Below are 15,334 nucleotides of genomic sequence, written 5' to 3'. Positions count from 1 at the left end.
GCGATTAAAGGTGTACAGCATCATAGCCAGGCTGATAGCTCAATCTTACACAAGTTTTGGCACATATTCCTTGTGATTATCATTATTACTTTTTTCCTAGTTAATACATATACTTTCTTCGAGTGACAAGTTTTAGGAGGATTTTGTTAGTATTTTATGAATTTATTTCTAACACAACCGCACTGTGATCAGGAAACATACCCTGAATGCTCGCTTTTGCTGAAATTTCTAGGTTCACCTTTTAGTATTAAATAATTTAATAACTATTAAACTATTAATATGAAATATAATAATTAATAATAAGCATTTGGGGGGTTCTGTGCTACCTGTATGTCACATCAGAGCATACCTTATATTCAAAATTTCAAAACACAGCTGTTTAGCGCCAACAAGGGGCATTTCTTCAGGACTTTAGCCTTTGGCAGACTCTTGAGACATATACCAAACATGAGTTGAGTCTCTGTGTTTAGATCAGCTAGGTGCAGAAGCATCAGGGCCCTGTCACTGCATAGGTCCCCAAATGTGTCTTCCCACACTGCCTGCCTCCTTTATATAGCTCATTTTCTTCATGTGCCTTCTCAACTTGGGCAGAAATTGCTTGTGTCTGAGCTCTGATCCATTCCCTGTTCTCAGTAGTTTTTCAGGCGGTGTGCTGTTTGTTCCTTAAAGATGTAAAACAGTTTTCTAATTCCATCTAGGTTTTATAGTTGTTTTTGTCGTCTTCATAGAAAAGGCTGGTCAGAAAGAGAAAAAGGAAGAAAATGCTGGTCAGAGAAATTTGTCTGTCCTGTATAACATTTTCATACAAATGCCCATCTGCCATTTCTTACAATTTGGTCTGCTCTGAGATAGGTACAGAAACTGGGTGTAAGCATGTAGAAATTGCTGTTACAGTTTGACATGGCTGCAGAATCATAATGTATGATGCTATGCTTTCAGCTTAAAATCATCCGTAGGCCAGAGCGGCATGGCATATTCTCATCCCTTTCAATATACACAGTCATACCTTGTAATTTCATACCTATCACCTATTTTGTTTGTTTGATGTGACTTTTGATCATTTTCTTAATTCTTGATTCATATAGACAGAAGGAAGCAGTTAAAAGTTATTCCTATTTCCACCACTTTCTGTGATTTATAGTTAACTTCCCCTGGTTTCTCTCCACATGCAGTACAGAAGCCATCCCCATCCTTTTCCATAGAGGATTTCTCTCTCTCTCACTTCACTCTCTCAGAGTGGAGACCACTAGGAAAATACAAGACATGCTTTTTGAAGATTCCTGACAGCTGAATAAACATCCCAAGATGGGAAACCAAATAGAAGAGCAGTAAAAGAAGCCTTCTCACTGTTTTTACAAGTATCGTATTTTCAAATAACTTATCAAAAAACAAAAAAATCATCAGTCTAAAATATTAGTTATTATATCAGGATTGTGTATATTATGAATATGTATATATTACATTTATGATTAATGAAATTTGCATAAATAACAGTATTTTAGTTTTTATTTCTGTATCTAATGAAATTTAAAATTAGTGCATTGCTTTTAGTTAATATCAATTAAAAATATAATCAGATGGCTTTAATAATAAAAAGGTATTTTCATGGTCATCATTTTTTTCAGAGTAATCCTTCCTAAAACATAGTTGTATATTTAGAAGTTACACCTGTGATTTTGTTCAGTGCTTCTGGTTATGAATCCCTGGATTAAAAAAGACATAATGTTCAAAAGAACTCATGTAGTAATAATTAAAACACAAGAGCTGGTGGGTAGCTCACTACTAGAGTGCTGGTCTAACATTTGTGAGGCCTGGAGTTCTATCCTCAGCACTATAGTAAAAAAGAAAGGAAAGAAGGAAAAAAGAAAGAAAAAAAGGAGAGCACTATCTAATAAGTATAATACCTATGGATAAAACTGACAGTCATTATTTGGAGTCAATATGGAAAAAATCTTCAAACCTGTATGATATTAAAAGAAAAAAGATACATCATTCAGAGATAAAAATAGTAAATTCTAGAAATTAATATATGAATAATTCCATCTGAACTAAAAAGATGTTTTACAGTTTTACAAAATTATTGTATTGTTCAACTGCAAGAAAAAGTTCATAAAGATAGCATGAACCTTAATTTTGCCAAGTATTATGATATGCTATTACAGTATTTTTAAATTGTATAATACTAGATACAAGAATAGACCAGTGGAAAGGAACAGAAACAAACAAACAAAAAAGCCTATGTGCTATATAGGCATGTGTAGAGATAGTCATTGGAGGTACTAGTATTTCAGATATGATCTGAAAGAAACAGATTAACTAGTTCTGGTAACCACAGCACTGGTCAGTAAATAATTCCTAGTTATTTCTCAGAATGGTCTCCTACTTAGACTTCAGCCTCTCATCACTTTGCCACCTCCCAACCACCATGTCCCCTACCCCTCTCCTCCCCTAGATCCATCTGAAAAGTCTTCCTTTAGCTCTCGGGACAGATTCAAATAGTTATTGCTGTGTTATGCAGTGTTCTTCTTTACTTAACTTTTTGGACAGTACTTATCCTTAAATTTCAGTGAAAAGGGAAAATGCCTAAATAGAAGAAACCCTTCACTATGAGATTTCGGTTATTTTTTAGTCCTTATAAATCAACTAATCACCTTAAAAACTGTAGCCAGTTTTAAAAGTAGCATTTTCCACTCTACAGTAAAAAGAAATGAAGAAAATACTCAGCTTTTCTAGTAATCAAGGAAGTACAAATTAAAGCAAGCACAAATGACTGTTTTCATCTTTCTGGCAAACATGAAAAAGAGTAGTCATTGTGATAAGGGCATGGTAGAGGAAAGGACACGTTCACACTCAGCAGTAACAGTATTGATGGCAAAATGGATAGCAAAAGCAGTATTGGAAATACCTTGACCAAGCAACTTCCACCCCAGAATTCTCTTCTAGCACATGATCAGAGTTGTTCAGAAAAGATGCATGACCAAATTCATGTGAGCCTTGAATACATGGGGGATTAAAAATAAACAACAACGTTTTCATGATAAACATTTTGAAGAATCTGACTTTATATTGAAAAGTGCCCAAGGAGTACGACATGTAAAAAGCCTTATATAAATATGGGAATGTTTTACTTGCATAAGGTCACGCTGAGATCACTGAGATCCAAATGATGTAATCAACTGTTCATTAAAGTTCTGTGTGCCCGGTCTTCTGTGAAGTATTGAATTGGAGTGTGTTGAAAGTAAAAAGCCCTGTTTTTTAGGGCTTTATGCTCTTGGTCTGGTATAGTGTATGATGGTATACACTTGTTCTTTGTGTACCCAATACGTACAGCTATAGTCATTGGGAAAAGCTATGAACACTACCAAACAGCCAGACAGATTTGAGTCCTGTCTCTGTCACTTTATCCAATAACTAGATTTACTTGAAAATCAAAATAGCTTCCTGGGTAACTTAGCTGTAAGTATAAAAAGAGATCTGACAGACTGCTTCCTATGAAATGTCATAATACTACTGTGTAAGTGCCTTGATGCTCCACTCCAGGAATTCTGTTTCTCAGTATTTTACCTGCAGTAGCTATTTGAAAACTGACCTAGTGAACTTCAGAATACTTTGTAAGCCTTAAAGCATTATGAAAATATTAGTTGTTAATATTTGAATAATTTTAATATAAGTAATCTTACATGAGTTTTATTTATGTATCTGTATATTTGTGTGTGCTTAGGTTGCATAAATGTTACAACGCAGACTGTAGTTTGTTAGCAGTTAAAAAGCTCATAATGACTGAGGGAGTTTTCTTTATAGATGGGAATGAAATGGAAATTTGATTAAGGTACGTTTTAAATATGGAAAGCAGTATATAAAAAAGCATATGCCAGGAAAAAGACAAAGTAACATATTAAGAAAGTAATAATAAAAGAGTCCTGCCTTTTTTGAAAAGGAAACAGAGGGGGAGTGGACCTGGGAATAGGTGGGGGAGGGGCAGCTAGGGGGAGTGGACTTGGGGATAGGTGGGGGAGGGGCAGCTAGGGGGAGTGTACCTGGGGATGGGTGGGGGAGGGGCACCTGGGGGAGTGTACCTGGGGATGGGTGGGGGAGGGGCAGCTAGGGGGAGTGTACCTGGGGATGGGTGGGGGAGGGGCAGCTAGGGGGAGTGTACCTGGGGATGGGTGGGGGAGGGGGCACCTGAGGGAGTGGACCTGGGGGGACAGCTAGGGGGAGTGGACCTGGGGATAGGTGGGGGGGCAGTTAGAGGGAGTGGACCTGGGGATAGGTGGGGGGACAGCTAGGGGGAGTGGACCTGGGGATAGGTGGGGGGGCAGCTAGGGAGAGTGGACCTGGGGATGTGGGGGGCAACTAGGGGAAGTGGATATGGGAATAGGTGGGAGACAGCTGAGGAAGTGGACCTGGGGGTTGGGGGGGCAGCTAGGAGGAGTAGATCTAGGGATGGAGGGGCAGCTAGGGGGAGTGGACCTGGGGATTGGGGCCAGCTAGGGGGAGTGGACCTGGGCATGGGGGGGGGAGTGAACCTGGGCATGGGGGGGGCAGCTAGGGGGAGTGAACCTGGGCATGGGGGGGGGCAGCTAGGGGGAGTGAACCTGGGCATGGGGGGGGGCAGCTAGGGGGAGTGAACCTGGGCATGGGGGGGGCAGCTAGGGGGAGTGAACCTGGGCATGGGGGGGGGGCAGCTAGGCAGAGTGAACCTGGGAATGGGCGGGCAGCTAGGGGGAGTGGAAGGAAGGAGGGGAAACTGTTGTTGGCATATATTGTATGAGAGAAGAGTCTATTTTCAATTTTTAAAAAATTAATGAAAGCAATAGTAAGATCAGTCTAGTACAGCTTGATTTTTTCAATATCATTGGACAGATTAGATTGAAGCAATCTCATCTACTACCTACTAGGAGAGAAATTGAGAACCTTTTTAAATTTTAGGGCAAGGTAGGAACAGGCTATTACTAACACATGAGTGTGTTAGAATATGTCTGTAGTAATTGATTTGGATAATGGAGGATAAAATAAATAAATTCTGTTTTGACTTATTTTTTCCTTTCATAGCATGTAGCTTACATTTCCTATTTATTGGTGATAACTGTAGCAAAATGTTGTAAAAAAAAGGGTTCATATTCTTAAAATACTCTATTATCTAATATAGATAATTCAGAAATTTAATTCAAAATTTACACTCATCACTTCTGAGACGGTGTTATTTGATACCTCTGTTGGCTTAATCTCTCTAAAAGTATTTTTCTATGCATTTTCAATAGGTGGTTATAATGCCCTCTACAATTTGTGTGCTTTTCATTTAAAGAAGGGAGATTTAAATAACGTGCAGTCATCAGTAGTCAGTCATGATATGTTCACTTTGAATGTTATCTTGGAAGTCTCTCTTTTCTAATATTCTTTTTTCACATTTCTCTGCAGTATGGATGGAGCAGATCTGTGTTTTGAAATCGTAAAGCGAGCCGATGCTGGTTTTGTATACAGTGAAGCTGTAGCCAGGTATGTAACTACATCTACTCCCCAGAAGTAAAGTAGAAGGAAAAGAAGAAAATGACCAGGAAATCATAGGATGTAACCGGCTCTTCTGCCTGCAGGCGCACTGCTAGTGTCTGTCTCTGCAGATAACATAACCACTTCAATATGTGCGCTACAGGTTGAAAGCACATGGAAATGTGCAACGAATGGCAAACACTGGATCTGTTAACATGACTCTGTTTTTGCACACAAATGCTTCTATTATACTGATTCCTGATGCCTTTATACAAAAAGGGGGTTGGTAGCCCAAGGACCATGTAGAAGTAAGCTTGAGGGTTTTATTTTTGCTTAGCTTTGGCAGATTGTACCTCATTAGTTATTCATTTTGCTTTTTAGTGATATCAGATTATTTATGTGACCAGTTAATCCAAGAAAAATACAAAAGAGTAAGAGGAGCAAAACTAAAAGCACCATTTCTTTCTGCTAAATGTGTTGCTTCAGGCCAGTATGTGGTCTCTCAACCGAGTGATGACTGTTACACTAAGTGGAGCAGTGGTCATAAAAACCTAATGACACAAAAGAGAAGTAAATATAAAAAACTAGAGTAACTATGCATGCACTATACCACTAGCTTATGGAATTAAAGCAATACAGCTTTCTGCTTTGGCTGTCTTCAGTCACAGCATAAGTATGCACTGGCAGGCTACTGATTTGATACATGAGATACAGCATCCCTCCCTCCTCAGTCACTGGCCACAGTATAGTGAAGGGCTCAGACTCACAAACCTACAAGGATTTATTAAAATGTTTTGTCATTTGACAAGCAGTTATGTCAAGCGATTGCAACTTTCCTGTCATTCCTTTTATAGCGAGGACAGAGTTGGAAACACCTAAGTATCTCAATACAACTTGGAGCTCCATATGCATTGGCTGAGGAGCATGGGCCCCAGTGTCTAGAATGAAGTGGACGTGACTGTAGCACAGAACCAGAATATGCTCAGTGTGGGATAGTTGCTTTTTTTTTTATACTCTTGGAGCTGGGGGGAAAAAAGGAAACGAAAGCTTAATATGTTAGCTATATTATTTACTTGTATCACTGACATATGGTAGAATGAAAGCCAAGTATCCTCTATTCTTATGTATTCTGCTCTCTAAAGCACATTTTTAAGGCCCACTTCTCTATTTTTGAGTTTATACCACAATTTTTAAGTTGCCATTCTTTATTGTGCTTCTGAAGTAAAAAGCATGCTCTAATGCTCCAGTCAGTGTTACCATGATTTTTCTTTTTTCTTTCTTTTTTTTTTTTTTCTTCCCTGGGTCACATTTTATTGTACATATTCTTTGGGGAATTCTATTTTTTTAAATATATTTTATTAATACCATGATTTTTCTTGTAGCATCATTGTGAAACACCTTATCAAAATAAATGGAATTTTCAGACTTTTGCACACACACACACATATTTCTTAAAGAATTCAAGGAAACGTGCATATTTTCTTATCACCAAGCATTGACCTGGACCTAAGACCTCTTGCATGCTGGCCAAGTGCTCTACCCTATACCCTCTAGCTGACAATTGTACAGTTATTTAAAAACAACATAAAGTAAGAAAAATCTGAATTTCATAATTTTCATTCTTTGCACTTTTCCTCAGTGAAGGGAGGTAATTTGGTTGTTGTTGTTGTTTTGTTGGTTTTTTTTTTCCTTTTTGAAGCACAGTAACACCGGAACAGCTGGCATACATGTTGTTCCGCTGCCTTTCCTCTCCTCTCCAGTTTTTGGTAACGTTTCTTAGTTTCCCTTTAACTTCAGTCCTGGCTCTACAGTTGGTTTGAGTCTCAGCATAGAAATGTACAGGTGATGTCATGCAGTCACATGCTTTCTGGGTTCTCACAATCTTGAGACCTTACAGAAAAGGTAGGTGTTTGTGTATATATCAGGATGAAAGCTTATTGATTTTTTAACCCACTTATATTTGTGTTCAAATGGTGGTTTTATGAAAGGAGCTCTTCAGAATGGAATAGAAAAAGAACAGCAGTGGCACCAGTAAGTGACATCATCCAGAAAGCCGTTTGCACAAACCTTATTAAAGCCTCTTCTTCCTAACAATAAAAATGGAAGCAGGGCGACTCCGGTGGCATTGTTATTAGCTGTGTTCCTCCTTACACCAGATCAATAGCAGGGAATGGAGAGTCTTCTCATGGTGTGGAGTGTTTTGCCAGGTGACTTTCAGCTTTGCTTTCTTCTCTCTGGTTCCACGATTTACTGTTAGGGTATTCTAGTGAGTGCGGCTCCAAGTCTCGAAGACTCAACTAGTTAAATAACTAAAGCTGGTTTTGTTTTAAGAAGAGTTGCAAAGCATGCCGCAAAGCACAGATCTGTATAGTGCTTCTTTAGTAGTGTAACACAACTAGGTTAGTGACAGCCTCTGTCCCTTCAGTGCTAGTGAGTTGGGGGATAGGTTAACTTAAGGTCAATTGAATCCAGCTTTTACCATCAGAGCACTCTCTTCCTTAGTAGCAAGTTAGTGGGATTCACACGGTTCAGAAAGCATTTCAGTTATGAAGCATCTTTGTTTTATACCTGAGAATGTTGGTTGGCTTGCATTACCTTCTCTATAAAGCTCCCCACACATAAAAGATCTCTGGTTCATAGATAATCTTTAGCTAGGAACGTTTCAGAGATAGTATCTCTTCTGCCCAGCAAATATTTAGACTTTTTAACCCATTGTTGACCACAGAAGGAAGCTAAGTCATTTCTCTTTGCCCTCAAAACCACCTCCGTCTAGAGAAAGTAAATGGGCTGTTGCAAAGTTCTTTTTCTGTATAGAAGGTTCTTTTATTGTAAAAATAGAATTACCATTTTTTTTCTGATTCTTCAGGAATATGAGAGTAAGTATATGCAGTTCTGAGGTTTTCTCAAAATATAAACTGTGATAATTTATGAAATGATTTATGTGAGTTAACTTTCTTCTGTATTTGCATATTTGAATCAAATAACAAAGTACCGTGTTTTCTAGTAGCTGAATTAAATCCAGAGCTTTGTGCGTATTACACAAACCCTGTCACTGAACTTCATTCAGCCAAATAATGAAGTACAGTGATATTCACATTTTAAAATGCTCGTCCCCCTGAATTTTCTTTTGGGTTTTTAAGGCTAGAAGATAGGAATTTTCCTTAAGCTGAAGATAATTTAGGCAGCTATTTCTGTACTATGTATCCAAAATAGTCTGCTCTTGTGCATGTCCACTTTGCCTAATTTAAACCCTCCATTTTGATATCTGGATTGACATTTAAGACTTTGACTAAGCTTAATAATAACTTTATAATAATAATAACGACTTTACTACAGGTTTCAAATCACATATATTATTAGCCATTTCAGATCTTCAAGGTCCCTCCAAGGTCTACTTTGAATAACTGATAGTTTCCAACGCTGTTAAGCCCCCTTGATTTAAACAAGACTTAACTGTAGGCTGCACTGGTCCATACAGAGCCCTTACATGTCCATTCTCAGCAGAGCATCACATGAAGAACTGTTTAGGGGCCAAGTATGAGGAGATGATCCACAGGAAAAGGGGCTAGTTTGCTTTAAGTTTGGGTTTTCTTTCTCCTCTGCCTCTTATTTTTTTAAAGGGAAACTTGTAATCTGCTATAATACATAAAATAATCCATATGTTGGCTACAGGGACATTTGTATGAACATGTTAGACAGTAGTGTGCCAAAGAGGAAACTTGATAGAAATCTTTCAGTTCTTTTGTCTAAAGGCATAAACATACCTGTAAGTTCTTTTATGAGTGCTCTAATTTAAACTGTTTTATTTTAGTGTGAGAAATATACTGTCTGAAAGCACAGCCAAGTTTAATAAACACTATATAATAAATATTAAAATAGGGGCTGGAGAGATGGCTCAGTGGTTAAGAGCACTGGCTGCTCTTCCAGAGGACCCGGGTTCAATTCCTGACACCCACATGGCAGCTCACAGTTGTCTGCAATTCCAGGATATGATGCCCTCACACAGACATGCACACAGGCAAAACACCAATGCACATAAAACTAAAATCAATTTTTAAAAAAATATTGAAATAGAGCATTTCTCTTCTGTGGCTGCCTGAGATGAAAAGATAGGGCATCCCTGTCTTGCTTTAGTTCAACTTGCCAATTTTGTAATTTATGATGTGCATAATCCCAGCCCTCAGGAGGCGGAGGCAGGTGGATCGCTGTGAGTTTGAGGCCAGCCTGGTCTATAAAGAAAGTCCAGGACAGCCAAGGCTACACAAAGAAACCTTGTCTCAAAAAGAAATAATAATAATAACAACAACAACAACAACAAAAAGAATGTGCAGTCAGTAGAAATTACAGTTGAAGTTTTCCTGGGCTCATGGTATGCAGTGTAATGTGGGTAATGGTAGTGTTTTGAGAATACTTAAAGCAGACTAAGCTTAGACTCTACTGTCCAGTAATAGGTTAGGGGTGTGTTTAATCCACTTTCAGCTTCAGATTTGTTCATCCACATACAAACTCATAATAACTAAAGGAGCATTTATACTCTTGTCATAATCTGTTGCTGGCTGAACCTGTTATAACTTTTCAAGAAACATTAATTCCTTCTTGGTTCTTTGCCTCAACTAAAGCCTGATTAAGCGGTAAAGAGAAATCACATTTGTAGGGGTGCTGTAGATTCTCCTCATGGCTAAAAAGAACCCAGACAGAGAGCTGGTTTGAATGGCAGAATCATTCCAATAGCTTCAAGCAGTTTCCTTCATAGCAATTGAGTTTAGCTACATAGAATTAACCAAGATATTAGGTGTGTGTGTGTGTGTGTGTGTGTGTGTGTGTGTAGATAGATAGATATATAGATAGATGTAAATATATATATTAGGCTTGCCTCTTTAGTGTGTATAGCAATACTGTTTATTAATTATGTGGAATTCTTTTGACTTAGCTCAGAAGAGCATTCTGTTTCTTGAAGCAGCACATAAGTTTCTTGACATTTTCATTAAGTCTCACTGTCTTTGCTCAAATGAAAGATGTCTGTGGCTAGCTAATATAAAGGTGGGAGTTTGAAAGTCAGGACATCGCGTATTAATTTTTTAACCGTGGAAGTTTTTTACAGTTTTAGATTTCTCTTGTATTTTACAGCCACTACATGAGGCAGATACTGGAAGCTCTGCGCTACTGTCATGACAACAACATAATTCACAGGGATGTGAAGGTAAGTGTTTCTTAGCACTAACACGTAATGTTTCTGAAGAGAAAGTAGATGATAATAATACTACCCAGGAATTTTTCATTTTTCATAGAGAGCATTTTTATTATGTGCAAATAAGAATTAATTTAACTGCTTTATCTTCAGAGTCATTGTACTAATTCTTAAGAGGAAGGCTGTAACTTTAGTTTCCTTATTTTTTTTAAAGATGTATGCAATCTAATGGCTTTCCTCCTTTGCCATGAGAGAAAAAGAAACACAGCACCAATAAAAGGAAAATGAAACTAGTATAAAAATTTAACCATATCCTTAAATGTATCATTCGTTTTCCTATGACTTCTCTTCAACCATATTCCTTTCTTTCAAGTAAAGCAGAAGTACTGTAAACTGAAAAAGTTAAGAGGAGGCAAGAACAGTGCCAACGTAACAGATACCCCAAACCGAAAAGCACTTATCAGGTTAGGGCCAAGTGAGAACACTGCCTTGGAACTAGAATCATGTTTGTGGCCTTTGCCAATCTCACCACCACTACTTTGCAGCATCATTGCTATTTGTGAAGGAGTAAAACTCAGTGTCAAAAAAGAAAGGAATGATGACATTCATCCCAGCAAGTGACCTCCTGACTTCTTACAAGAACAACCTATCAGCACAAAATAATTAAAAATAATGCCTGAAGACTCAAAGAGACTTAGTGTAGGTTAGAAATCAAATTAAATAGAACCAGTGAGGTTGAAAAGTCCTCTCATTTAAAGTCATGTTAAAATAATTTTTAAAAATCGGGCTGGAGAGATGGCTCAGCAGTTAAGAGCCCAAGGACCCGGGTTCAATTCCCAGCACCCACGTGGCAGCTCACAACTGTCTGTAACTTCAAGATCCGACACCCTCACACAAACATATGTGCAGACAAAACACCATTGAATATAAAATAAAAATTAATTTAAAATAATAACAATAATAAATTTTAAATGAAAATAGATTCAAAACTCTAGTAGTACAAAGTAGCCTGAGAAGTTTGATCAGCAGAAGGACTCAGTTAACTGTCACTGTACTTTCTCAAGTGGATGCCATTTTAACATTTCATGTTAAATTGACACATGGATGTAAATTGTATAAAGGACAACTACTATATTTTGATAGGACTCAAGTAGGTACCTTATATACTAGGGGAAAAAAACTATAGTTTACTTTAGTAACTGTCAGAATATGTGGGGGCTCTGTAATCCAACCATGTGGTGGTTTGCTGTACAGTCCTTAACAATTTTTTTCAAATGTTTTGCTGTAAAACTTTGACCCTACAGTATTTGTAGCACTCTAACTGCTAACCAGTGTACCTTATTCTACAAGCACTAAGTTACTAGTCCAAGGAGTCCAAGATAACTAAACTACCCTTGAACATCCAAATAGGTACTATTGTTCTGGTTAGGTCTGGTTAGGTCAAGAAAGCACTAGTATTTTAAGATATTCCTCAATTTCTAAGTTACATGCATCCTCAAAATGAGAGCCCCCAAAATCATGGAAAAAGCATTTTCTTCTCTCTCTCTCTCTCTCCCTCTCTCTCTCTCTCTCTCTCTCTCTCTCTCTCTCTCTCTCTCTCGTTTTTCTTTTTCTTTTTGTTTATGATTTTTGAGACAAGATTTCTCTATGTAGACTTGGCTGTCCTAGACTCACTTTGTAGACCAGGCTGGCCTGGAACTCACAGTGATCCACCTGCCTCTGCCTCCTGAGTGTTGGGGTTACAGGTGTGCGCCACCATGCCCAGCTGCATTGTAAAGTCTTAAGTAAAGGGGTGCCTGTAGCCAGAATGTCCCTGTGAACTTCGAAGATTTTCCCATTAATCATAATGCTGGCGTCACCAGTATCTTCTTTTCTCCATTCATCTAATTGTGGAAGAAATTGACAGTGGTAAGAGTTCTCATTTAGTGTAATATTAAAATCACAGTATATTTTTTGATGTCATTTCCGACTTGCAGTATTCCTGATGATGGCTTCATGGAGTCTGCTCAATAGGCACATGGTACCTCAGGAGCAAGATTTTCTTACAATTGCAGGTCCCTTGGGAAAGCTCATCATGTCCTATTTGGGGAAGATTAGACCATACTCCTTTACCCTTAAGAATCTTCTAGTACCAGCAGTAAAACATAAGGCTGCTGTCCTTGGAATAGCACAGCCAAGGATAGTCTGAGGCAGGACTGAGGAGAACTCTGGAGTTGTGGCATTAGGGACTTTTCCCAGGGAGCAAGTGAGTGCTCAGGGAAGTGCTGAACATTGGTACATCCTACTGCTCTTCCCTCTCCACCTCCTGCTGCTGCCCAAGCTCACCCCCTCCCTTCTCCTTGGTGCGGTTATGTAGCTAATTTTTTTAAACATAGCAGGAACTCAATAGTCTAGATATAATGCACGTTCTTCCTGTTCAATCCTTGTATTGAGTTAATGAGAAATCTCAGTCCTTGTCCATCTGTGTCAAAAAAAAAAAAAAAACAGGCAGGCCATAAAGGAGCTCAGTGGGGTGTCCCACTCATCAGTAGCATCTTCCAAGGCCTTTAACTACCAGAGAGTCTCTGAAGTGTCTCTAGCCTTGGGCTATGCTTTCATGCTTAGCTGTGTTGCCCCTGGCCTATCTAACCTTCAGCATGCACAGAGGCAATGTTTCTTCAAGGCAAATGAGGCGGTGTTTCTTCAAGGCATGTTTTAAAAGCCTTACTCTTTTGTGTATTTTAAATAGGTAAGGAAATTAGATAGAGGTTAGTAGTGGAAATTCTTGTAGCTAAAAGCTGAGGACCCTCATGAGCAGTTCCAAAACTATCTCATTAAATGTAATAATGGCAAATGAAAATCACTATAAAATCTACAAAAATATCCATTAGTGCAAATTAGTTGTACACGATCTTATTGTTCATTCTTTTCACATGTGGAGATCTGACATTGGTACTATCATGAAAACTTGATACTAAATAACCCAATACCTTTTTTTTAATCTTCAGACCTTTTGCATTTGATTGGTCATATTAGTTATAAAAAGCTCATTGAATTAGTCTGAGTTCCAGCAAAAGAAACATAACTGTCTTTTGTGGAGTCTTTTTTGTTTGTCTTAGTTTTTTATTATTTTTTTAATCTATGTATTTGTTTGTTTTTTTGTTTGATTTTGTTTTCTGAGACAGGGTGTAATGTTGGCCCTAGCTGGTCTTGAACTAGCTATATAGCCGAAGTTGACCTCCTGACTCCATCACCCCAAGTGCTGATATTACAGAAATGTAATCCCTTGCCCACCATGTCTGGTTAGCTACAGCTTTTGGGGGATTTTTTTGTTTTGTTTTTGTTTTTTGGTTTTGTTTTGTTTTTGTTCTTTGTTGTTGTTGTTGTTGTTGTTTGAAGTGCTACAAGTATACAGGGTAAAAGAAGTTGTTGGGTGTGATCTCTATAGACAGGCAAACAAATTGTTGAAGAGGGTGGTAAGTATCCTTAAAAGGCAGTGTCCGAGGGTTTCCTGAAGGAAATCTTGAATGATGGCGTAGTGATATTAGGACAAAGGGGCATTTCATAGAGAAGGAACAGTGTGTGCGGTGGCCTGAAAGTAGTTTTATTTTAGGTTTTATTAAATTCGTTTTTTTTTTCTGAAGGACAGGCCATGTAATTTTTATGAAGCACTTAGAGACCTGCTGAAGAAAGAAATAGAGAAGTAATTCTCAAACAGCAAATTAAGAAATCACCAGGCAAAAGCACCATATTTCAGTTGTCAGCGAGACTCAACCGAGGGCTTGTGTACAGAGGGCTTGTGTTAATGGTGATGGCCTTTATACTCAGGCACCATTACGTTGATGGTACCTGGAATATGGGCGTTTTGCATGAATGAATGGAATTTCCATTTACTTAATTGTCATTGTTGAATTATGTATATTTCCTTAAAATATTCATCAAAAAGATACTGAGTTCAAGGCCGGCCTCATCTACAGAGTGAGTTCCAGGATAGCCAGGGCTACCCAGATTCTTTATTTATTCATATATTTAGTTATTTATTTATGTAGTTAGTTCATATATGTACATTTTCATTTCTACAATCAAAGGGTTTTGTGTGTTTACTTCCTTTATAGTTAGTTAAGAAAATCTAAGGCTACGGCAACACTTCCATGAGGGAAATTTCAATATAATTTGTCTCATCTAGGCTAACAATCAATCCTATATTCTCAGTCTCCCTTTCTCCCCTACCCTCTCTCTTTTCCTCCCCTCACTATTCCTTCTCTCCTTCTCCCCCCTTGCTTTACCAGATGATCTAAAAGCAGATTTTATATTGAGTATTTGTACTTTTTCCTCTGCTTGGTAGCTGTTTGCTTTTGAAATCATAATAACGAGGTTAAAAGGTGTTTTGGTTAGATGTGAGCGTATAGTACCACATAACCATAGCGGAAGCTGCTGGCTTTGTAGAAGCAGTTTCTCAAGAAATTGTACTTTTTAAAATGTTATTTCTATGAAATTTAGGGAGTCATAATCATCATGATGAAGATCTCCTGGCAGCCATACTAGTGAGACTGGGGTTGACACTTGGTTGTGGGACGCTGTCTAGGATATTTTAATGTGTAAGCAGTACCCTGACCTTTGCCCATTAACTTCCAGAAACGTCTCCAAAATGAACCAAATCAACATCTCCAAAATAAAACC

At 38.1% G+C, this 15,334-nt stretch overlaps 1 protein-coding gene across 11 annotated transcripts in view; it reads left to right on the top strand.

Moving 5' to 3' along the window:
• Nucleotides 1-15,334, top strand: part of CASK (calcium/calmodulin dependent serine protein kinase) — a 331,352-nt gene that overhangs the window by 165,220 nt on the left and 150,798 nt on the right. For all 11 annotated transcript variants that reach the window (XM_084789615.1, XM_084789614.1, XM_084789620.1 and 8 more), the window contains exons 4-5: nt 5,419-5,496; nt 10,615-10,687. In XM_084789615.1, the coding sequence (XP_084645741.1) occupies nt 5,419-5,496; nt 10,615-10,687 (151 nt within the window). The remainder of the gene's footprint in view (nt 1-5,418; nt 5,497-10,614; nt 10,688-15,334) is intronic.

This window comes from Acomys minous (assembly GCF_964271855.1).
Source record: "Acomys minous genome assembly, chromosome: 7".
Lineage (NCBI taxonomy): Eukaryota > Metazoa > Chordata > Mammalia > Rodentia > Muridae > Acomys > Acomys minous.
Note: the sequence above shows the minus strand (reverse complement) of the source record. Positions and strands in the feature narration are given on the sequence as shown.